The sequence below is a fragment of the Xyrauchen texanus genome, chromosome 6, assembly GCF_025860055.1.
Source record: "Xyrauchen texanus isolate HMW12.3.18 chromosome 6, RBS_HiC_50CHRs, whole genome shotgun sequence".
Taxonomy (NCBI): domain Eukaryota; kingdom Metazoa; phylum Chordata; class Actinopteri; order Cypriniformes; family Catostomidae; genus Xyrauchen; species Xyrauchen texanus.
In genome coordinates this window covers 15,355,686-15,380,912 of record NC_068281.1, presented here as the reverse complement: position 1 = coordinate 15,380,912, position 25,227 = coordinate 15,355,686, and the positions used below count along the sequence as shown (strand labels likewise).

Here is a 25,227-nt window from a genome sequence, read left to right as displayed (position 1 = left end):
TATGCTAATTTTTTGAGAAGGACCTGTATGTATATATATATATATATATACAGTGAGGAAAATAAGTATTTGAACACCCTGCTATTTTGCAAGTTCTCCCACTTAGAAATCATGGAGGGGTCTGAAATTGTCATCGTAGGTGCATGTCCACTGTGAGAGACATAATCTAAAAAAAAATCCAGAAATCACAATGTATGATTTTTTAACTATTTATTTGTATGATACAGCTGCAAATAAGTATTTGAACACCTGAGAAAATCAATGTTAATATTTGGTACAGTAGCCTTTGTTTGCAATTACAGAGGTCAAACGTTTCCTGTAGTTTTTCACCAGGTTTGCACACACTGCAGGAGGGATTTTGGCCCACTCCTCCACACAGATCTTCTCTAGATCAGTCAGGTTTCTGGGCTGTCGCTGAGAAACACGGAGTTTGAGCTCCTTCCAAAGATTCTCTATTGGGTATAGGTCTGGAGACTGGCTAGGCCACGCCAGAACCTTGATATGCTTCTTACAGAGCCACTCCTTGGTTATCCTGGCTGTGTGCTTCGGGTCATTGTCATGTTGGAAGACCAAGCCTCGACCCATCTTCAATGCTGTAACTGAGGGAAGGAGGTTGTTCCCCAAAATCTCGCAATACATGGCCCCGGTCATCCTCTCCTTAATACAGTGCAGTCAGCCCTGTCCCATGTGCAGAGAAACACCCCTAAAGCATGATGCTACCACCCCCATGCTTCACAGTAGGGATGGTGTTCTTGGGATGGTACTCATCATTCTTCTTCCTCCAAACACGGTTAGTGGAATTATGACCAAAAGTTCTATTTTGGTCTCATCTGACACATGACTTTCTCCCATGACTCCTCTGGATCATCCAAATGGTCATTGGCAAACTTAAGACGGGCCTTGACATGTGCTGGTTTAAGCAGGGGAACCTTCCGTGCCATGCATGATTTCAAACCATGACGTCTTAGTGTATTACCAACAGTAACCTTGGAAACGGTGGTCCCAGCTCTTTTCAGGTCATTGACCAGCTCCTCCCGTGTAGTTCTGGGCTGATTTCTCACCTTTCTTAGGATCATTGAGACCCCACGAGGTGAGATCTTGCATGGGGCCCCAGTCCGAGGGAGATTGACAGTCATGTTTAGCTTCTTCCATTTTCTAATGATTGCTCCAACAGTGGACCTTTTTTCACCAAGCTGCTTGGCAATTTCCCCGTAGCCCTTTCCAGCCTTGTGGAGGTGTACAATTTTGTCTCTAGTGTCTTTGGACAGCTCTTTGGTCTTGGCCATTTTAGTAGTTGGATTCTTACTGATTGTATGGGGTGGACAGGTGTCTTTATGCAGCTAACGACCTCAAACAGGTGCATCTAATTTAGGATAATAAATGGAGTGGAGGTGGACATTTTAAAGGCAGACTAACAGGTCTTTGAGGGTCAGAATTCTAGCTGATAGACAGGTGTTCAAATACTTATTTGCAGCTGTATCATACAAATAAATAGTTAAAAAATCATACATTGTGATTTCTGGATTTTTTTTTTTAGATTATGTCTCTCACAGTGGACATGAACCTACGATGACAATTTCAGACCCCTCCATGATTTCCAAGTGGGAGAACTTGCAAAATAGCAGGGTGTTCAAATACTTATTTTCCTCACTGTATATTAATCACACCCGCAGTTCAAATCACAATATTTTTCAAAATAAACGCAGTTTTATATTTTTTAGATTCTTAATGCCATTTATGCGTTGTCTTTCATGTTTCTTACACTGTGATTAATGTGTAAATACCTTTACTCAGTGAAAATGCATTTTTGTTTTGCAAAGTTTTTCAATACAAATTACTGTATATTATCAGCAGAACAATTTGAGAGAAAAATGTATTGAAAAATACTATAATTGTACTATATGTTGAGAATTTATTTGTATCTGTGCTCCTTTTTTATTTGAGCTCCATGCGTTTGTGCAACACCTGTGATGACCCATATTATCCAGATTTGAGAATGTTCCAAAGAGAATCTTGTATGCTTCAATGGAAGCAAGTAAATCTGGCTTTTCGTATCAGAGTGAACAAGGTCAATGTCACAAATTTGCTTATTTGAATAGTGACTTAGAAACAAATGCAGTATATGGAATAGTTATTCTTTGTCATATATGTCCTAAAAATTCTTTGTTGTCAATATTTCAAAATCATAAAGTTGTTTATTTTTAATTCCAATCCCAGATTTTCAATGTGGTCTCCGTTTTGGACCCCACTGTATATGCTGCTTCAGATGCACTGAAAAATAGTTGAAACTAAAAAAGGAAAAGAGTTGACTACACAAAAAATCCAGGGAAAGGTAGAATTTAAAAAAGTAAAGATGGAGAAAATTAATGAGATGGGTGTTGGGGTATTTAGGGAGAAGTGGGTCAGCAACCCTAGGTACCATGGCAATGGAGATATGCTAGCATCTGTCTATTGATCTGCAGACTCATTGGTGTAATAGACTGAGTTGGGTATTAAACGAGCATGCTGACAAGGCTTGGGCCGGGTCACACTTCCTCTTGCACCACATTCCAGTCATATCTCTGCACACATATGCATAACACACACAAACATGGGATGGTCTCAGCCTTTTTTTAAACCTCACATAAGCTTGCATGAAAACAAACACTGTCATGAAAACATACACGTGGTAATCATATCCACATCATACATATACATATACAGATATTAACTTTTATATACTGATCAACCAATATTGATTTTTTTATTTTATTACTTATACAGAGTATTTTTAAGCTTAAATGTTTGATAACAAATAAGCAGAACCAATATTTTGAAAATTTGCTGGATAGGGGCATTGCATATTTTCCCATATATCCACACTCTCTCTTTTCCTCATTGTAACTAAAAAAAGCACATCGATAACAGGTATTCTCCTCTTTAACATTAATATCACCACAAATTAGCACAAAGTGATAACAACAAGCACTCTCCACCATCTTTATCATTCTAAGCATGCTCAGTGTACTTACCGTGGCCCATTAGCTGTATCTAATTGTCCAAACATGTCTTATCAGTGGCCCATTGCTGTCACTGTTGCCATGATGGAAGGGGTTGACCTCCAACAGCCCTCCGCATCCACCTTCTCAGTGTTTTAGAGCTGGCCAGGAGTAAAGAGGATAGAAACATACTGCTTGGATACATTCCAGAGAGAATAGATAGCACATTGCTTTTAACAGCATTAGCATTCTGCCATGGCTGTTTATAATTTAGTGCTTTTACTCAGAGAAAATGGACAGAAAGAGGATGTGTGATGGGTTGGAAAATAAATGTTTGAACTACAAGATCATAAGATGCTGCTGTGCTTTGTGTCTGTTCTGAATTAAGGGGACATTGGCATAGATTAATTTTGTATTTTTTTTCATGGCCAAAAAAATATGTTGATTTGAAAATGTTTTATTTGTATTATTGGATATTGATGGAGCCACATCATTTGTGTAAAAATAAATGGTTCAGTTTTTTTTAGATTTTGACTGGGTGGAGGGTGGGGCCGGGTCGTGATTCCACACACCCGGCCCCTAATCAGGCTAATCAAGCCTCAGGGATAAAGGCCCACTGGAATCTGCAGTGCGAGAGAGAGAGAGAGAGAGAGAGAGAGAGAGAGAGAGAGATTACGGACAGCTGTCCGAATATTCAACTACGGACAGCTGTGTGTTTGTCTTTTTGGTTAAGTTTATCATTAAACTATTATTTATATCATCAATCCAGTTATAGCCTCCTCCTTTCCATTAATCCCTTTACACACATATATATATACTTAAAGGAGTCGAGCCTGGGGCACAAGGGGGCTTTTAGCCCCTTTTTATTGTAGGCTATTGTAGGCCCCAAATTATATCATTGTAACTTTTTCAGTCTCTGATAAAACTTGCAATTTTCAGTTTTGTTGTAGATGATTAAATCAACAAAGTATTTTGTCTTAAACTGGAAAGTGTCCATGAAATTCTCAAATATTTTTAAGTAAATGTTTTTATTATTTTAATATTGTACTGTGGTGTAGGTGATGTCATTCTTATCAGTCTCTGAGCCATAATGATGTGGGGTTGTTATAGCTCCTTTAAACATAGTTTACTATAAAATCTTCTGTCTCTTTTCTACAAATGGCCTCTTTTGCCTCAATTCAAACCAACATTTTACAACATGAAATCCTGGTCTCGGCGCTGTAGGTACCATCTCTGGTTCTAATCTGGGTACTACATTTGTCCCCTTGAACAAGTTATGTAACCCTATTCAATAGAGGTAGACCAAAATATCGGTTTTAGCAATTAATCGATGCTGAGTATACCAGCGGCCTCTAGCTGTGAGATAAAAACAATCACTTGGGATTTTGGTTGAACATCCATCCATCCATCTTCAGCCGCTTATCCGAAGTCGGGTCGCCAATCCAATCTCCAGAACGGGGCCCCAAACTTCCCTATCCTGAGCCACATTAACCAGCTCTGACTGGGGGACCCTGAGGCGTTCCCAGGCCAGTGTGAAGATGTAATCTCTCCACCTAGTCCTGGGTCTTCCCCGAGGCCTCCTCCCAGTTGGACGTGCCTGAAACACCTCCCTAGGGAGGCACCCAGGTGGCATCCTTACCAGATGCCCAAACCACCTCAACTGGCTCCTTTCGACACAAAGGAGCAGCGGCTCTACTCCGAGCTCTAAGGGAGAAGCCCACCACGAAAATTGATCAGTAGCTCGAGAGCTTTGCCTTCCGGCTCAGCTCTCTTTTCATGACAATGGTGCGATAGAATGAATGCAATACTGCCTCCGCTGCCCCGATTCTCCAGCCAACCTCCCGCTCCATTGTCCCCTCACTCGTGAACAAGACCCTAAGGTACTTGAACTCCTTCACTTGGGGCAATACCTCCTTCCCTACCTGGAGTGTTGGTTGAACAGTAAACTGCAATCACATTTTTTTTTTCATTTTTAACGAATGTAGCCTCCATGTCTGTGCCTTTCACAATAACAAAAGTCTACAATGTTTTTTAACATTCTATAAATTGATTTTAAAAACTATTGGTCGATAAATCGTTATCGGCCTCACCAATCTACTTATCGGTATCTGCAAAATAAACTGTCGGCCAACCTATACCATACAGCCTATCCATACTGGTTTACACAGTCTGTAATCCTTCCTAATGCATTATTTCCATAAAAAGTACCCTTGTTAAAACATTTTGCCCCTAATTACTGTACTTCAATTACTATTTAAATGGCAATGCAGATGGAAAGCCTATACAGTATGATGATGACACATGTACTGTAGGTAGACCTTGCTGTAGTGCTGTAGCTGTGTCCTATACTATGCTGCCACCTTGTGGATGGAATGTTATTGTGTGGGTTTTATACTCTTGCTGAAATAGATGTAATTTAAAAATCAATTTTAACAATGTCCCCATTATCACATATTTAATTTTTTACTTGGTTTGTCATATCCAGAAACGTTGTACAGCCAGGTGTCTGCTTCCCATGAGCAGTGCATCTGGAGAAGCAGCAGTCCAAACACTCTGTGACCTCTCCTCCCCTCTGCTCTCTTCTAATGTAAGTGAGGAGCAGAATGTGCATGCATTCATACCTATAATATAAGGTTTTTTTCTACAAAGATTAATTACGGCACAAACCAATTAACTGGTCCAGCATCTGGGAACAGTATTTAAAACTACACTGGTGCAGTGACCAGAGGTGGGTAGAGTAGCCAAAACTGTACTCAAGTAAAAGTACAATTACATAAAAAATGTACTCAAGTAGAAGTTAAAGAAGTAAGAGTAAGAAAGATAAATTATCCAATTAAAAGAGTACTCTTGAGTAACTTGTTACTTTCACAATGACATAATGGACATTAACTCACTTAAATTCCATTACATAATACACATTTTACATGTATTACAGAATTATGATTATTAATGGAAATTCTGTCATCATTCACCATCATGTTGTTCCAAACCTGTATGACTTTCTTTCTTCCATGCAACACAATAAGGAGATTTTAGACAGAATGCTACTATTTAGAGAATCACTATTTACTTTCAGTGAATATGTTTTTATATATATATATATATTTTGAAAGTAAATGGTGACCGAGACTGTCAGTCCCTAACATTCTGTGTAACATGTTTTGTGTTCCACACAATACAGAAGGTCACACGGGTTTTGAACAACATGAGGGTTGGGAAATTATGTCAGAGTATTAAATTATGGCTGAGCTATCACTTAAAAGGGAATAGTTCTCCCAAAAATTAAAAATGTCTCATCATTTACTCACCCTCATGCCATCCCAGATGTGTATGACTTCCTTTCTTCTGCAGAACACAAATTAAGACTTTTAGAAGAGTATTTCAGCTCTGTAAGCCCATACAATGCAAGTGAATGTGTGCCAACATTTTTAATGCTGCAAAAAGCACATAAAGTCTTTGTATTTCTAATTACCTTTCTAGTAATTATTACGGTGAAAACTTGAAAATGTCCCACAGGGACATTATATATAATGCTGAAATATAAACCAAAGCAAGATCACGTTTTATTAATGCCTACTTTCGCTTTTAAAATCATACCTTGATTCTTATTTCAGTGTAGTTACAGTTTTCAATGTTGAAATAATTTTAGCATTAGTTCTGTACAGAAGTAATGTCACTCTCAAAATGCAGAGTACGCAGCTTGCATAGGACACCAACCCCGGTCGTAAAACAGTCGCTGTGTCTGAAACCGCCCCCCTATCCACAATATAGTGGTATAACTATTTCGGGTGTCTGCCATTTTGAAGGAGTGCCAGAATTCTGATTGAGCCACTCATTCCCTAATTTTGTTCACTATTCTTACCCACAATGCACTCTAATTTTGAGTGTACATTCGACGTACACTCGACGACTGTTAATTGCCCATAATCCACCATGGGGAAGATTTATGAGCTGGGATTTTACTACTTCACTCCTGCAATGTTTTATTTCATACTGAATGTATTAAATAACATTTTTGACAAATAATTTTTCTATAACATATAAAGAGCCAAACCATACAGATCCAGTAGTACAGAATTTTGCCATTTAAGCTGAAGAATTCTTTATTTACTTAATAATTCACTGAGGTGATATTATTTTTACTCAGGAGACTGCATACAGTGGAAATGGCAATTCTGTGGATGATTTCAATATTCGGTTATAACATGTAGGTTATGATTATTATGTGGTCAGATTAGGGCGTGATACGCTCAGAAACACTACCCATCTTGAAAGACACTAAAGTATAACAAATAAATAGAATAGTGTACATTTGATAAAATTTGTTTACTCTTTATATTAACATATATATTAAAAATGACAAACAGAATGAAGACTTATTGTATTAATATATTATTTAATAAGAATAACAAGTAAGGCCCAAGTATTTTAAAAGTTCATATGTGATGTTGTTTCTGTAACAGCCCCAGAGCTCTGATACTCTGTGTATATGTCAGCCTCCAAATTCATTCACTCATTTCATTCACTCACTGCTGAGATATAGTGCACTCACTGCCATTCTCTATTTAGGAAACAGTGAATGATTTCGAACACAGCCACTCTTTTCACCATACGATCGCCTCGCAACCACACATCTCTCACGCGTGCACCTCATGCCCCTCGCTTTTCCGAGCAGAAATGCTCTGCTTCAACACCTCATTAGATTGAAAAGTTAGGGGTCTAAAGTCAGTTTGTTGTTCTGGCAGTCATACATATCATTACTGATTGTAGGTGAGTGTACGTAAAAGCCTTACAAAGAGAGGTGGGCATATGGTGCATGCTTGCTTATATCCTAGACTACACTACTGGACTGTTCTCACCCAAAACTGACTGGATTGCTTCAGAAGACATATATTAAACCACTGGAGTCATATGGATGACTTTTATAATGCCTTTATGTGATATTTGGACCTTCTGAGTTCTGGTTACCATTCTCTTGTATTGTATGGAACTACAGAGCTGAAATATTCTTCTAAAAATCTTAATTGTGTTCTGCAAAAGAAATAAAGTCATACAAATCTGGGTTGGCACGAGGCTGAATAAATGATGAGAATTACAATTTTTGTGTGAACTACCCGTTTAAGCTGTGTGTTCAGCTGTGATGTGGTGCTGTGAGCGGAATAAAAGTAGAGTATCTGTCTGCTTTTAGATTTGGAAATTAAGTTTCACTGAAGACAATTTCCTATGAGTGCCCCCTCACTCTCTTTCTCTTTCTCTTCTGTACTCTTTCTGCTTTTCAGGGTTTGATGGAGATCTGGTCGGATGACAGCTGGAACTGTTGTCATAACCGGAGGAATTCTCGCAACAGTGATACTCCTGTGTATCATTGCAGTGCTTTGTTACTGTAGACTCCAGGTAAATATTACACTTGACAGAAAGTTTGTAATTTTCTAGCTTTAAAATTAAATAAATATCCAAATTAAATAGACAAAATGTATACATTAAAAAGAAAGAAAATTAAGCTTATTTGTAAGGGGGACAGTTTGGGACTAACTGTTGGTCTGTAGTTATTAAAAAAACGTGAAAAATATTTCATAATTTTTTCTCACAAAAACATGGGTAAAGGGTTAAATATTATACAAAGAAAATATTCCATTGAGACAATGGAATGTCAATGTGGAGACATTGTACTTCCATACAATGCTGTAGAAAAGGTCAAAATGATGTAACCTTTTTGTCAGTAAGTGCGTTTTACATGCACAACCTTGATTATGCTTAATAATCAGACAATGTATGTGGTCCTGTAAATGCTTTAAATGGTTTTACTTTATCAGGGTATGGTCATAAATGGTTTAAGCCAAAACGTCATTGCCAAATTGTTTAATAAACTGATTTTTGGTAGTGTAAACACACTTAATATTTAAAGGAATTCATTTTTTTGTAATGGGAGAAATTAATGTGGGTTTTCGGTGAGGCACTATTATAGTTTTTCTCAATCGCTTTGGCTCAATTCTCGAATGAGAATAATTTTTTCAAAACAATAATTTTACATATCTGAACAATTCGTTTTTTGTTCACACCAGATTTGAATTTCTTATTAATTTAAGCAAATTGCATGTTTTTGGCACATGTGTACAAAAGAGTATGTACAATTGTCTACAGTTTGCACAGTAACTACAGTAAATGCACGTGGCTTGCTGATCAAAACTGATGAGTTGATTCTCAGTGAAATTGTCATACTCTTCACCACTTCTGAACATTCTTTCATCATGTGAGACATCACATGCCAAATTATCCATTCAATTATCAAAATCTGCCAGACATACATGTATATTCCATAAATATCTATGACATGGAATGTTTATGATGTATGCTAAATCTCTGGCCAGACAGGATGTCCATCAAGAAGATGGGAACTTGTAGTGTTACGTACTGTGAGGAGATACAATTTATTGTTTTTTACAGAACCACCACAGGTTTTCATTTTTGCGTTTAAATTTATTTTTTTTTGTCAAAAGATTTGGCATTTTGTGGCAATTTTCTGTTCACTATATATGATTTGTAAAAATGGATACAAATGTGCAAATCCTTTTTCTGTGTACTAAAGTATTGTACAGTATTGACTTTTCCCAGTAAACTTTTACCTACTGGTGAAATCAGTATCTAAAAGGTTCAGCGTGATACACAATAGCATTCAACTGACATTCTTGTATTGCACAGTAAGCAATCAGTGTCAACAAAAAAGTAGAACAAAAAGGAAAAGTAGAACAAAAAGGAAAAGTAGAACAAAAAGGAAATTTGTATATAACAAACATTTCCAGGGTTGACTGCCAGGGGGAAAAAAACATCAGTACTGCTCACGTGATGACAGAAAAACTTTTCATTTTGATGGTGTCGGCCAATTTACTGACAAATTAACTAAGTTTTGAAGCATGAATTAAATGTTTTGGGTGAGTTACTACATTTTGCAGACATGCAATTGAGTTGTGATGTCCCATAAAACAGTTGTGACAATTGCACATACAATTTAGAGAATGTTAAGACCGTTTCAAAAGAATGAGCCAAAGCGATTGAGAAAAACTGTAATATGATATTTTCTGTTATTAAAAGTACTACTTACCACAGTCCATGTGGATATTATTATATAAACACTGTACCTCACTGCAGAGTCGCTTTTTGCTCTGTGATCAAATAAGTGTGATATTCAACAATTTGAGGATGATATCTTGACAATTCCTGATTTAATTCCCTATACTTCTCACTGTCTCTCCATCATAGTATTATTGTTGTAAGAGGAATGAATCAGAAGGGGAGGCGGGCTCAGTGTATGATCCTCAGCCACAGTTTGCCTGCAACGCATGCAGTGCGCCAGGGGTGGACGGGGCGGCCGTCACCCCTCTCTCGCTGCCCTACGATCCCGTTCCGTCACACAACTACTGCCCCACCTGCTCACCCCACTACCTCCATGGCATGGATGAGATGCATAACGGTGGTGAACGCCTGTCTTATATGCCAACTCTTTACGAGAATCATGGCGCCACTGCCCTTGGTCTGGCCGCCATGTACGGCCCCGTGCTGAGCCATCGCAGCACACCAGGCTTTTACACCAATACTCAAGCTATCAGCACTGATGTCTGACCCACACAGACTCACAGACCAGAGAACAGAACTCCCTGAGTAGACCAGGCCTCAGCAGGTCATCTTTTGAGCACCTGGGGCCGTGCCTAGATCTCGACGGAGCCAAGAGTCAAAAGACCTATAGGATGCTATTCTTACATACAGGTCTGATTTACACATATGAGGCCATCTTTAGTCTTCCATTTATTTAGTTTCTCTGCTGTTTACCTCTTCCTCTTGCACATCCTATCCTCTCGTTGCTGTGGTGTTTTCAAGTAAGAACAGTGAGGGCTATGTGTTATACTGTATGATATCAAGTGTTCGTGGTTTCTATTTGCTTTTGTAATGTAAGTCTTTAAGGTTAAGTTTCAAACAGCATATTGTAGTTACCTAAAAAAAGTCAGATAAAGCATAAATTAAGTCAATTTCGAAAAACAGAGCTGGAACAGCTCGAGAAAGCCATTGTAGGTTCACCTCAACACAAGTATATATGGTAAACACTTCACACTGTTAGTACTTTTAAAGAATATCTTTTAATGGATTTTGAAAATGCTTCTATGTAAATTTGCTTGATTACATGATTATATCGTGAAAATATTCTATATGATAAGCCAAAACTTTTTATTTTAAACATTTAACTGAGGATAGGAAATTAACCAAACATGTGATTTTGTTTTTTTTATATGAGTTAATTGGTTAGAAATATGTAAAATGAACTATTACTGATTTGTCCCTTTGGTGTTGCATATTGGTCTATTCAGATTTAAATATATGTATCACAATAACTAAAATTCACAAATGCACAGAGATATATTTAGAAATTTGTTGTATGGTCAAATAAGAATCAGGATTTAATATATGGTCTATTCTCACTTTTCACTTTGTTGTCCATTCACACCAGACTACACATTACAATTAAGGGCTTTTTAAGCATTAATTGTGATCTGTATCCGTAACTGTGAAATATATTTTATAGTACAAACCCAACACCTTTATACCCACCTTTTTGAAAAACATTTTGGGAAACAATGTCATTAATCAAATTAATTGGAGCAAATGACTGGAAAAAATATTTTTTAACAAGTTAGATGCCCTGTAATATTATGATACTTATGACAAAATGATCCTTATAAGAACATTCCATTTCCTTGTCTATGCACATGTTGTTTATTTTATGTCTTCTTTGAATAACCATTGGTTTATGAATTGTGCATTTATTCTGAATGTCTTATGTCTGGATTCATGCTGTCTCAAGCACTCTTGTTAGTTAATGGATCATGTTACGAATCACAGGATGGCACTTCCATTTAAAATGTGAATACATTTTAGCAAAAATGAAAATATAATGAAGTATATTAATCTGTGGTTTGAAATATTGAGAAAAAAATAAAGAGTATATGGTCCACATATTTCACAGAATGCTATAAATCTAAATGAAGCATTTATAAATGCCTGTAGACTTTTATAAAATTGGTCAATTGTGATCCGAGTAATAAAACCTATTTCACATCTATACATGTACATAAAGATCAAATTATTTCAATGTTTGAAATGTTTCTATCAAGTCTAAATGTACTATGGGCTATAATTGTGCCATTCTTTGTTAGGTAAATACATAAAGCATGTTGTTTCATTGGGGTCATCAACAGTTTAAGCAAAAACAGAACGGCACATGTCGATTTTTACCCAAAGCCGCGATTTCGCGTTGCATGTAAAAACGCCTTTATCAAAATTCTTACCGGCTTATCCAGTTTGAGGAAGTGTTGTGCGAATGTCTGCTTACATTTTGATGTCAAAAGCTAACCTGATTATTTCAAATCTCAACGCAAATGGTGTCAAGATTACTTTTTAGTGGATGTACAGGTATGAAGTTAGCTAACCTTTTTTTCTCCCCTTTTCTCCCCAATTTGGTATGCCCAATTCTCAATGCGCTCAAAGTCCTCCTGGTAGTGTAGTGACTATTTGGTTGCTTAGGAGACCAGGCTGGAGTCACTCAGCACACCCTGGATTCGAACTCGCGACTCCAGGGGTGGTAGTCAGCGGAAGTTAGCTAACCTTAAGTTTACACAGGTGCCAAAGCTGAGTAACAACAGGTTCATCACATTTACTATAGACAAGTTTCACGAAGTTCGAAAGTTCCAAAAAAAACATCTTTATTTCGAACAATATATCTATTGTTTTGAAACCCTTTAAGAAAACTTCTGTTTTCTGAAATATTTTGCCTGAAAAGTGCATTTGTAAAATATTTATTTAAATTAAATGCCACTTAGTTTGATATTTAATGCCAAAAAGACATACATACATTTTAGGTGTGGCTCACAGTTCATTTCATTTGAACTGGTTCTTATATAAAAAGAAGCTAAATAGTGCTAAATTTAATAAAAGTAATGATCAAATAATAGTAAATAAATTTAAATGTAGCTATACAGAGAGCATTATAGTGATACTGATACCTTCCAATTTTGGCATCAAGTAAAAGTATATATCTATAAAAAGTATTGATGACATTGACACCTATAAAATGACTTGATAATGACAATTATATTTTTATAATATAAACATCTTACAGTCTGGTACAGTAATCTGTTCCTTTGCTTCATTATTTAAATGCACTGAAAATAATTACACCCTTCAGCAGGTGTTGACTAGTAAACCTGTTCTACACAGATAACTGGCAGATATTTGCATGACAAAGAATGGGAGTGTCAAGAAGTTATGGCTGGAACTGCATTCTTCCTATGTACTGAGTTCAACTACAAGATGAACCTGTTTGAATTCTCGTTAAACAAATAGCTATTTCATGCATTTCATTGCCAATGCAGTGTAGCAATACATAGCTCAGTAGGCTACATACCATTTTCACTGTCAGCATGATGAAGCTTTTCAGTAAGTGAGAATTCATCATGAGCATTCATCCAGAAGAAACACACTTATGAAATGAAGGTAAGAAGCAACGTCTATCTCACAGTGAAGCACACTAGTAGAGAGATTTGTGTATTTGTTTGTTTCACAGGATCATATGGAAACCTGAATATTGATGTGGCCCCTCCTCCAGTACAGGGACCTTTGAACACAGTGACACTTTGCTGTTTGTCTTTCTCCCTTCTTTCAATTTCTAATAACATCCTCTAATATTCCCCCTTTGTTCGACCTCACCCCTCTCTCTCTGTTTCTCTCTCTCTTGTTTTAATTTTCACCTTCTATTTTCAAAACAGATTATCTCTGTATTGCTACAAATGTCTGCACCAGAAAGTCTTGTTCTGTATATACACTCACCTAAAGGATTATTAGGAACACCTGTTCAATTTCTCATTAATGCAATTATCTCATCAACTAATCACATGCCAGTTGCTTCAATGCATTTAGGAGTGTGGTCCTGGTCAAGACAATCTCCTGAACTCCAAACTGAATGTCAGAATGGGAAAGAAAGGTGATTTAAGCAATTTTGAGCGTGGCATGGTTGTTGGTGGCAGACGGGCCGGTCTGAGTATTTCACAATCTGCTCAGTTACTGGGATTTTCACGCACAACCATTTCTAGGGTTTACAAAGAATGGTGTGAAAAGGGAAAAACATCCAGTATGCAGCAGTCCTGTGGGCGAAAATACGTTGTTGATGCTAGAGGTCAGAGGAGAATGGGCCGACTGATTCAAGCTGATAGAAGAGCAACTTTGCCTGAAATAACCACTCGTTACAACCGAGGTATGCAGCAAAGCATTTGTGAAGCCACAACAGGCACAACCTTGAGGCGGATGGGCTACAACAGCAGAAGACCCCACCGGGTACCACTCATCTCCACTACAAATAGGAAAAAGAGGCTACAATTTGCAAGAGTTCACGAAAATTGGACAGTTGAAGACTGGAAAAATGTTGCCTGGTCTGATGAGTCTCGATTTCTGTTGAGACATTCAGATGGTAGAGTCAGAATTTGGCGTAAACAGAATGAGAACATGGATCCATCATGCCTTGTTACCACTGTGCAGGCTGGTGGTGGTGGTATAATGGTGTGGGGGATGTTTTCTTGGCACACTTTAGGCCCCTTAGTGCCAATTGGGCATCGTTTAAATGCCACGGCCTACCTGAGCATTGTTTCTGACCATGTCCATCCCTTTATGGCCACCATGTACCCATCCTCTGATGGTTACTTCCAGCAGGATAATGCACCATGTCACAAAGCTCGAATCATTTCAAATTGGTTTCTTGAACATGACAATGAGTTCACTGTACTAAAATGGCCCCCACAGTCACCAGATCTCAACCCAATACAGCATCTTTGGGATGTGGTGGAACGGGCGCTTCGTGCCCTGGATGTGCATCCCACAAATCTCCATCAACTGCAAGATGCTATCCTATCAATATGGGCCAACATTTCTAAAGAATGCTTTCAGCACCTTGTTGAATCAATGCCACGTAGAATTAAGGCAGTTCTGAAGGCGAAAGGGGGTCAAACACAGTATTAGTATGGTGTTCCTAATAATCCTTTAGGTGAGTGTATATATACACTAAAAGCTTCAAGTTAGACTCAGGCAGCATTTATGGCTCAATTAGACAGTTAGGCGTCCCCCTAGTGACCTGAGAGGGAAGAATGTGTTGGGGGTGGTGTATGTGGGCCTCCAAGTATGATTTTGCTCGCATATTTTGGGCCCCCATATGTTCAGAAACGGCCCTGAGAAAGGGATTTCTGGTAAAGCCCCTTTATGGCTGCACAGGGGGGGATTAGCGATTCAGTATGTAGCGAATCAACATAATATTTTTCATTTACATGAACCATCCGTAAGAACGAACAAAATAAATGAATTGGAGTTCTCAATACTCAACATAAGTAAATTATTTACTGTAATCGGATAATTTATAGGAAATGAACTGACCGAAATAATCAATTCATTGAAATAATTTGGATATCCCAGCACTTCATATGAGAGAAAGAATATGGTTCAAGTGAGCGAGTGGCTAAGCGCATTTGATTACTCTCTCACTCCATTACTGTGTCCACAGTACAATGTAACAAACAGTGTTTTGTGATACCATGCCACTACTCATTGGAAAATGTGGCTTGTTATTGAAAAAACACTACAATTCTAAAAATATAGAAGTTAGTAGCATAGATACTTTTTGTTAATCACTCCCTTACACTGGTATGAAGTCAGTTCTCCTCTATTTAGTGTCCTAAAATAATAACCATATGTGTACTGTAGTTCAACACATCAACTATAGACATGTTTAACAAAGTTTGGCAACCCGAAAGTGTCCAAACACATACATACATTTTTAAGTGTGGCTTAAATGTCCAAATTCATTTTGGGACCACTATATCTGCATTATGGCTTCCTGGAGCTGCAGTAAGACGATAAAAGTAGTTCAGAGCCTCCGTCACTCCCACTGAACATGGAGACCGCAACCAGATATAAGCAGCTTACAGAATGGAGGAATGTACCGACACCTGCTTGTCCCAGGCAAACTGCAGTGCTTTTGTGTGAGGGGCGACCTACAGGATTACAGCAAGAATTTCAATTTCACACTCTTTAGCCCAGAGTTGGAGCTCTGAAGGACGGAGGCTAGCACATGTTGATGGGAAAGTCCCTTCTGAGACCTTTCTGAGGAATTATTCAAGGCTACTATCTGTTCCAGACAAATTTGAACAGGACCTACTAGTATTGGATTAATGTTCGTATAAATATGTAATGTAGTGCTTTGCAATAAGGAAACTGTGTGGAAATAATTAGTGTTGGCCGATGGACTGCAGGGTGATACTGAAAGGATGTGTTTTCTAGAGTGAAGAGTTTTAAGGTAATTAAAGTTGCAACACAAAGGAACTATTTTGTTCTAAAGAGGTCATAGTTTAAAGAAACTTTCCTTTGAGCAGCTTCTTCGACTTGCCTCCCATGAGAAACAACACAAGAAATGAAAAGCAAGGACTTGAGAGAATACACCTTTGCATTTTTGCTTTTCACACTTAATGTATTGTTGTGTTTATGGTAAGTTAAGACCAACAGTTGAACAAAGGTGCACTGGTTAACTAGACTACCTGAAACTCCTCCTATAGTCAACGGTATAGGGCAGGGCTTGCATTGAGCTAGACAGACAGATAAAGAGTGCTGCCTGTCAAACCTGTTGTCATTTCTCCAGACAAGTTTAACTGTAACTACCTGCCAAAATGATGGAAGAAGTGTCTATAACCGTTGCCTATGATGCCCATATTATTGATCAAATGACAGAGGAGGAAATCTTGTCCAGGCTGGTGGCGGAGTCCTTACCAAAACAAGGGGTAGGTTCAGTGCACTTTGACCTCTTGTTAGTCACACATTGATTTAAAGCTGGCATTATGGAATATGCATGGCATAGATATTTTTTGCTTTTATTCAAGTCTATTTACAACACAATCCGAATATTAGGACATTTGTGATCATTAAGCCTATGGATAAACTGTTTTCCCCTTTTACCTTGGTACTCATTAAACAAATATTTTCAGTTTTCTTTATTTAGCAGCTCTTAGTTACGAAGTAATAGAATAACAAATCTCTTTATACAGAAGATGTGTTTCCTGGCACGCAGTGACTTACAGAAAGAAATACTAACATCAATCATGAAAATAGAAATATATATTTATCAGCACTTATCAGATTATACATTACATTCCTTTTAAGCCTTTATGATTTTCAACATTTGATGTAATCTAAAACTGGCTTCCTCTTTTAAACCCCAGGTGCCTTCTAAAAAGCTCAAATTAAGAGATAACCAAGTACAGTCAGAAAACCCATTCGACAAGTGCCAGGTAAGAGATCACACCCTGACAAAAAACAAAAGCACATGTCCTCCTCTGCAACACACATCCACAACAACATGCTTCTTTCAACATTTAAACCTCTCCAGTTGTCAATATTGCAGAAACAAGCCAAGTGGTACTGAATACTTTTGTTTCAAATCCCCTCCAGAGAGAAAACCGTAAGCTTCAGGAGACCAGTTTGCGCCTGGAGCAGGAGAATGATGACCTTGCACAAAAACTTGTTACCAGCAAGATTGCACTGAGGACTGCCTTAGACCAGGTCAGCCAAATTAATCAGAGTTTCATAACATTATGGAAAAGGCCAGCTTCATTTTCGGTTTTATGTGGTTGTGTTCGTTAATGCTGCCCAACTTAACATGGTACTTTTTAGATACATTCATTGTTCTTTAAGATTGTTCTGTACATATAGACAACTAATATTGGCAGTATATTCATGCTATATAGCCAGAGGGGAACTGGCTCCCCCAGCAGAGCCTGGTTTCTTCCAAGGTTATTTTTCTCCATAAACTAACATTCTATGGAGTTTTGAGTTTCTTGCCACAGTCACCTTTGGCATGCTCATTGGGGGCCTGATTTTCAGTCAGGTTATTTATTTAAGCAGCACAATGAGGACTTTAAGACATTGTAGCATAATTTTCTTTTCCAGCTTAATGTTCTATAAAGCTGCTTTGAAATTATGTGTGCTGTGAAAAGTGCTATACAAATAAAAATAGCTTGACTTGAGATTTGAGATGATAGATAGATAGACCATTTGTGGCATAATGCTGATACCACTAAAAATAATTGACTTGCCCCTCTTTTATTTAAAAATAAAAAATGCAAATATCGCAACTGCAGTAAGGCACTTCCAATGGAAGTCCATAAACTTTCAAATACAAACAGTTTCAGATGTTTTGCTACAAGATCAACATTATGGAAGCATGATTTTAGTGTATTAAAATTGGGGATTTACAGGCATTATGACATTTACCAGATATTATGATTTACCTGCATTACGTTGTCATGAATGTGAAGTTGTTGTTGAATATAACTTTATACAGATAAGGATAGTAAGCTGTTTTACAGTGTCACACTAAAGTGATGTTAACACGTAACATTTTGTGGCTATGCTGTACTTTTGAAACAATTAAGACCCCATTCACTTATTTTTTAAGTACTCTGTAAATATGATATTTGCTTCTTTCTTTTTTTTTTATAAATGAGGGATGAGACGGCTTGTAGTATTTACACATTTATTGTGGTAGTCAACATTATGCCAAAAATGCTGTTGATAGATCTCAACTTGTATTAAACCTAGAACATTCCTCTACAACTGCACATTTTAAGCTTTCACTTTTTACCAAGAGAATAATTAAATTTTGTCGTGATCCTAAACACCCGGTCCCGTATTAGGCTAATTATGCCTCCATGAGGGTTAAAGGCTGACTGCAGGGGATCGTGCAGGAGAGAGAGATTGTTCGCGGACATGTCCGTCATGTGTGTGTGTTTGTGTCTTCTTTTAAGTTTATCATTAAACTATTATTTATATTGAAAAGCCGGTTCTCGCCTCCTCCTTTCCATTGATGTTACAAATTTAGGCAGATAAAACTAAATCTTTACATTTACTGTGTTTAATTTTTATTTATATTACTTATTTTTATTTTCAAATCAAACTGTATTTCAAATTGTCTTCAGTCATTAATTAACAATAAATAATATTTCTTTTAATATCATTTGCAACTTGTCAACGATAATTTGCTCAGTTGCTGTTCTGCTGTGTTTTTCAGACTGAAGACAAGGTGGATGAATTAACCAAGGAGCTTTTAAAAACCAAACATATTCTGACAATGATAGAAGAGCAGAAAAAGGGAAAAGAGGAGGAAGCTTCACAGGTGGGTTTTCACAACACTGGTGTACACAATGAGGACACATTTCCTCTGAAACAGAGTTCATGTTCTATCCTTGTCTAAAGTACTGATGTGTTTGACAGCTGAAGGAGATGTTTAGGAGAGAACTGGACAAAGCAGAATCAGAAATAAAGAGATCAAACAACATAATCACTGATTACAAGCAGGTAAACATTAAAATACAACTGCACACATTTAAAACGGTGTCTAATGAAAAATATTTGAACACCATTTAAATTATTCTTTTTAATATACAGGATATACAGTATCTGGAATCTATATATAAACTGTATATGTATAAATTATAAACAATATATACAGTATACAGAATATACTAATATATATATATATATATAATATCATATATCATGTTGTTTTCTTTACATCATTTTTTTTATAACTCAACAGTGCATTTCACATTCCAATAACCAACCTATTTTCTTGCATACTTCAGATTTGCTCTCAATTGAACAGTAAGCTTGAAAAGCAAAAAGCTCAAACAGACAAGGAACTTGCTGTTATCAAGGTAAGAAACACACTGACCTCAAATAAAAATGAGATTTAACCACAAATCTTACCAATATTCAACTCCTGTCTCTTTCTGTTGTTATGGTCTTTTGTTGCATGTTTCTTTTAATACAGTCTCTGTTCTTACATCTGCAACATAATATTATTTCAGACCAAGATGCTTGAGTGTTCACAGTGCAGCCAGATCTTCAGTAGGGATGGATCAATTCAGCTGATCACTGAGAGTGAAGAGCGCTCAGCTCAGGATAAGGTGAAATCCTCTCTCAAAGAGCAGGTCCAAGAGTTAGAGAGGGATTTAGCTCAGACCAAGCTACAAATGGTGGAATCAAAATGCAAAATCCAGGTAAGCGAGACAACAGAGAACACGATCATACAAATATTTTAGCCCAGATTTAAGATTGATGCATTTGAATTTCATCCCTCTAATTAAATTGTTTGTTGAAAAAAAAAAAAAGGATGTTGAACTTGTTTTCATGTCTATCACATAAAACATCCACACATGACTACTGAGATCAAATCAGTGTTGTTGTCCACTAGTAAAATATAATAGACCTTATTTAGCATTTATTCCATTTCAAAATTATCATCATAATAGTTTGAGTGAGCAAACTGAACAGAAAAAATAACATGAACTTCTTAAAAATGTGTATAATTTTGCTTTACTGACAGCGTGCATTATGCCTGGCATAGACTCTGCAAGTTGGTGCAAAACCTGATGATTCATGTTATCCCAGCACTACTGGAGAATGTTTCAAACATCTTATGTGTTTCAGTCGAAGTAAATAATTCCGAAGATAACATGGTCAATGTCACAAATTGTATTATTTGATAAGTGACCTAAATAGTCCAGAATCTTAATTATATATACACCAACCAGCAACAACATTAAAATCACCGGCCTAATATTGTGTAGGTCCCCGTAATGCTGCCAAAACATTGCCGACCCGCATCTCAGAATGACATTCTGGGATGATATTCTTCTCACCACAATTGTACAGAGCGGTTATCTGAGTTACCATAGACTTTGTCAATTCGAACCAGTCTGGCCATTCCCTGTGACCTCTCTCATCAACAAGGCATACAGGACTGCTACTTACTGGATGTTTTTTTGTTTTTGGGACCATTCTGAGTAAAATCTAGAGACGAAAATCCCAGGAGATCAGCAGTTACAGAAATACTCAAACCAGCCCATATGGCACCAACAATCAAGCCACAGTCTAAATAACAGAGATCAAATTTTTTCCCCATTCTGATGGTTGATTTGAACATTAACTGAAGCCGAATCTGAATGATTTTATGCACTGCACTGCTGCCACACAATTGGCTGATTAGATAATCAAATGGATGATTGGTGTCAGATATATAGTATATAATTATATATGATTTGTATCTTTTTCCACATTTAAAAAATATTTTGATTCCCAGATTTTTAATGTGAACTCAGACTTTTGAACCCCACAGTATCTTGTTTATGACTTTGTGCTGTTATGCCAATCATTTATTGATTTTTAACTTTAACTTTTTAAAACTTGATGTGCCCAGGAGTTGGAGCACCAGAAGGCGGTTCTAACGAGTGAACTTCAGATTGCCAAGAACACATGGCTCAGCAAGACACTGGGCTCCTTCAGGACAACTACCAGCAGCAATCTGAACTCATCTCAATCAGACTCTGCCTGGAGCTTCACACATAACCCTCAGTCCAGCTGGGTCACCAGAAGGCTCTCCTGGGCCCCACGAGAAGGGAGAGCTGCCAATGTATGAAGAAGGGCTGCATACTATTGGAGAAGAAAATTATTTAATAAGAGCACTCCTGAAATGGGTCTCACAAATGATGAGATTATTATTTTATCAGAACAGAGGACAGTGCACATCCCTTATCCCTATGCATGTATAAATTGGGAATGAACCATTCTCAAATGATGGGTGACAAAGCTTAACAGCAAGAAGCATTATCTGCACCTCTAGGCAAAAGGAGAGCAACTGAGGCAGTCGCAAATGGAGACTTTTTAAACTTTTACTATGAATTTTAGTCAAATTCAATTTATTACAAAGCTGACTATACAGTATTCCTTTATTTTCCAGAACAAATATAATAAAGTAAGATCATTAAATGGAATGACACCACAATTTCCAATTTCTTATAACAAGAATTTTATTTTATTTCACTCAAACAGAGAATAAAGCTATAAAAATGAGTCATCTGGTTCCAGTGTTTGGTTTATTCATAGTTTGTATCGTCAGAGCAACACCAGCTAAATGAGCTGCCATTAGACCTCATAATACACAAACAGAGATGCCACAAACCGCCACTAAATTAATACCACCTGGAGAACTTGTACCTGCCTTGTATGACAATGTCTCAATGCAATCATAATAAACCCTTTTAAACAAATTATTAATAAAGGAGTGAAAAATCCTGCAAATTAGAACTAATACAGTAACAGAAGATTCAGGTCACACTAGGAAAAGAGATCTAATCAGTCTTTTCCTCCACATTGTTAAGATCATCAAAGTAGCCCTCAGCTACTCTAAGCATCCGAATAACTGCGTTTAGGAGGAGGATGTCAGTTTGAGGGTCAGTTTTCAGTTCTTGGCAGTAGTTTTTCACTGGGACCACAGCAGACAAACACCAAGCTGAGCACTCACCTCCAGCATCTGTCACAAGAGAATACTGTAATCTCCGTACTTGTGAAAGGAACTCAGGAACAAAACACGATGGCACAGAAGAGTACTAAAGGCAGAACAAATCCTACCATTATGCTGATGTAGTTGCTCTGGTAGATATTCTTCAGGTCCTCTGCCACTAAAGGGCAAGCCTCATTCACAAAATCAGCAAAACTAGCTGGGGAATACATGAAGCACACAACCACACCTTGATGCTATAAAACCCTGGAGACTGTTTATTGTTCAATACCCCTTAAAGGGTTAATACACCCAAAAATTTAAATGATCTCATAATTTACTCACCCTCAAGCCATCCTAGGTGTATATGACATTCTTCTTTCAGCCAACCACAATCAGAGTTATATTAAAAAATATCCTGGCTCTTCCAGGCTTTATAATGGGATTGAATGGTACTTTAGATTTTGAAGCCCAAAAAAGCGCATCCATCACAAAATACACTGCTACTCATTTTAACTAATCTTTACATTTAACACAAAATAAAAATTTCTCATCTGATACCTGTCTAAAATGTAACCCTTTAAAATATTGGAAAAATCCTCTACATTCAGCCTGCGGTTCAAACTATCCTCCAGACCCATTGTGTCACACAGTGTGAACGGAACATGGTTTACACTGCTGCTTGTCTTGATGCAGTAGGTATGAAACTACATGACAAATAGTTACCATTAAAATGACACAGTAAATAAAGCAAATTATAAACAACAATTCACAATAATTAGAACACATTTCTACCCGAGTAGTCAAACTGGTGCCTGCAGTGCTGGTATCAGCCTGGGTGCTCACATAACCTTTAAACACTGAGTTGAAAGAGTTTAAGAAGCTCGACTTTCCAGCACCAACAGAACCCACCAGTAGAATCCAAGCCTGTTCAAGAAAAACAACAGAAGCCTTCTACACAGAGATGGTGCTTAAGAGCACCTTTGTTCTCCAAATGAACAATATTATGACTCAAATTACAGTCAAAGTATGTCAAACAACAGTAATTTTTTAAATGACCTTAAAACAATTAAACAAATTAAATGAACCCCTGGATAATTTGAAAGAGCAGAATTTGCTTTGCATAACTCACTCAGAATTCCATTGGACATTTCTGCATCAGACCTCTGCAGTCTAGTGTGAATCCAAACCAGAGCGCTTAAGTTATTTTCACATCCAATAACTAAAACCTCAGTATTTACTTATGTAGTAATTTTCTAATGGAGATTCAAAGCACAAAATATCACTGACCTTCCACTCTGTAAACCTCACACTCAACTGCATGTCATTCCCATGCATCTGCAGTGGACCAAATTTGTATGTTCCAAATGAACAGCAGTACATCATATTCATTTTTCCATCAAAGGTTTGAGCAATATATTAGCTTTGACAATTTTATAACCTTATCATGAAAACTAGCTAAAGCTTCTGTAAGTCAACTTACAGTTTGATGCTTGCCCCGCCCACCTACGTGGTGTCACCCCAATGAGGGCATGACGTTTTGACTTTGTGGTCTCAAAGCTAGGTGTCGGCAAAAAAACAAAAAAAATGATCCACTCATCAGACGAGAAAATAAACCCTGTATAGTTATACTGTCCCATTTGACCTCATGTTCCAATCACTCTTAATTCACCTTACCGCTCTGAGAGCGCTTAGAGTGCTCAAACGCACTAGGTGTGAAAAAACCCCTGTGGATGAGCTGCGTACTTTAAATGATTGTATAAATCCGACCGACTGGTGGAAACACCACAGACATTGAGCATCATTCACGTTTGATTGAGTGGAATGAAAAAAGCAGAGCACTTATCCACTGTGAAGCACGCAGCACACGTACATGTTATTTTAAACAAGCATCGTTTAAATGAGACGGCCTTCGTAGGACAAACGGAAACGGAACATATCATAGTTGCTATGACAGCACGCCAGTCGCCACTCTTTACAAACACGAGATTTAGGAGAGTTACAATGATGTAAAGAGAAAAGAAAATAGATTTTACAGGTTTACTTTTAGTCTAATAGTTTATTTTAATTATATATTAATATAATTATACAAATTTTATACTCTGCACCCCTATACTGAGGTACTTCAACTTGGGAATTTAAACATCATATTTACGGCCAAATTGGCAATCTTTTTTTTATTTTACATTTCCGTTGGAGAAAAGAATTGTGGATTGTGAGTGCCAACGAAGGATACACCTCATGCATCCTCCGAATTCCTGTGAAAGAAGGTCGCATTCAAAGTGTGCTACTTGCTTTTCTGAAAGAAAGCCTCTATGACGTATGCGGCCGACAAATTCGACCTCCTGAGGACGCAGCCTTCCAAACAAGACAGCCTTAATCTCTACTCAAACTTTATTTATATCACATTTAAAACAACCAAAGTGCTTCACAGTAATATAATTTAAAACATAACATTTCAAAATTACCACATATACAAACACCAGTAATCTAAAACAGAAACACTCCAAAACGGTGTCCTACATTTCATTTGTCAGACTCAAAGGACAGTGTAAACAGATACGATTTCAGACAAAGTTTTCATTGATCACACTGGGCATGTCCTGAACTGTTTTCCAGAAAGTGAAGCTTCCAGCAAAAACACGTCATAATAAAAGCACGATTCAAAAGATGCCTGAAATTGAAGAAATTATGACATATAGTATAATATAGTATAACGTAATATTCAGTGTAATAATAATGATAATAATAATCAAGCAATATCCCAGCAAACACAGAACGTTCCCCTAACGTTCCCGTATGGTTCCCATTTGGTTATTTTTTTGGGAACCAAAC

At 37.3% G+C, this 25,227-nt stretch overlaps 2 protein-coding genes and 1 pseudogene across 2 annotated transcripts in view; 2 read left to right on the top strand and 1 right to left on the bottom strand.

Moving 5' to 3' along the window:
* Positions 1-12,067, top strand: part of fam163aa (family with sequence similarity 163 member Aa) — a 29,959-nt gene extending 17,892 nt beyond the window's left edge. The window contains exons 2-4 of the mRNA XM_052127975.1: positions 5,464-5,565; positions 8,258-8,372; positions 10,236-12,067. Of these exons, the coding sequence (XP_051983935.1) occupies positions 8,280-8,372; positions 10,236-10,595 (453 nt within the window). The 5' untranslated portion in view covers positions 5,464-5,565; positions 8,258-8,279 and the 3' untranslated portion in view covers positions 10,596-12,067. The remainder of the gene's footprint in view (positions 1-5,463; positions 5,566-8,257; positions 8,373-10,235) is intronic.
* A 1,335-nt stretch (positions 12,068-13,402) lies between these two features.
* rabgap1l2 (RAB GTPase activating protein 1-like 2) lies at positions 13,403-21,948 on the top strand. Its single transcript, XM_052127973.1, has 9 exons — positions 13,403-13,517; positions 16,699-16,837; positions 17,276-17,344; positions 17,505-17,615; positions 19,123-19,227; positions 19,326-19,409; positions 19,697-19,768; positions 19,922-20,113; positions 21,313-21,948. Exons 2-9 carry the CDS (start codon positions 16,727-16,729, stop codon positions 21,529-21,531), a joined length of 963 nt encoding a protein of 320 aa, XP_051983933.1. The 5' UTR covers positions 13,403-13,517; positions 16,699-16,726; the 3' UTR covers positions 21,532-21,948.
* A 295-nt stretch (positions 21,949-22,243) lies between these two features.
* Positions 22,244-23,784, bottom strand: LOC127645118 (interferon-induced protein 44-like; annotated as a pseudogene).
* Positions 23,785-25,227: the final 1,443 nt, after the last annotated feature.

Bases quoted from the DNA above. Each gene is read 5' to 3' on its own strand.
- rabgap1l2 (XM_052127973.1), top strand. From the start codon at position 16,727: ATGATGGAAGAAGTGTCTATAACCGTTGCCTATGATGCCCATATTATT. The intron at 16,838-17,275 runs GTAGGTTCAGTG...TTTAAACCCCAG, and splicing joins AGTCCTTACCAAAACAAGGG to GTGCCTTCTAAAAAGCTCAA. The intron at 19,769-19,921 runs GTAAGAAACACA...ATATTATTTCAG, and splicing joins AGGAACTTGCTGTTATCAAG to ACCAAGATGCTTGAGTGTTC.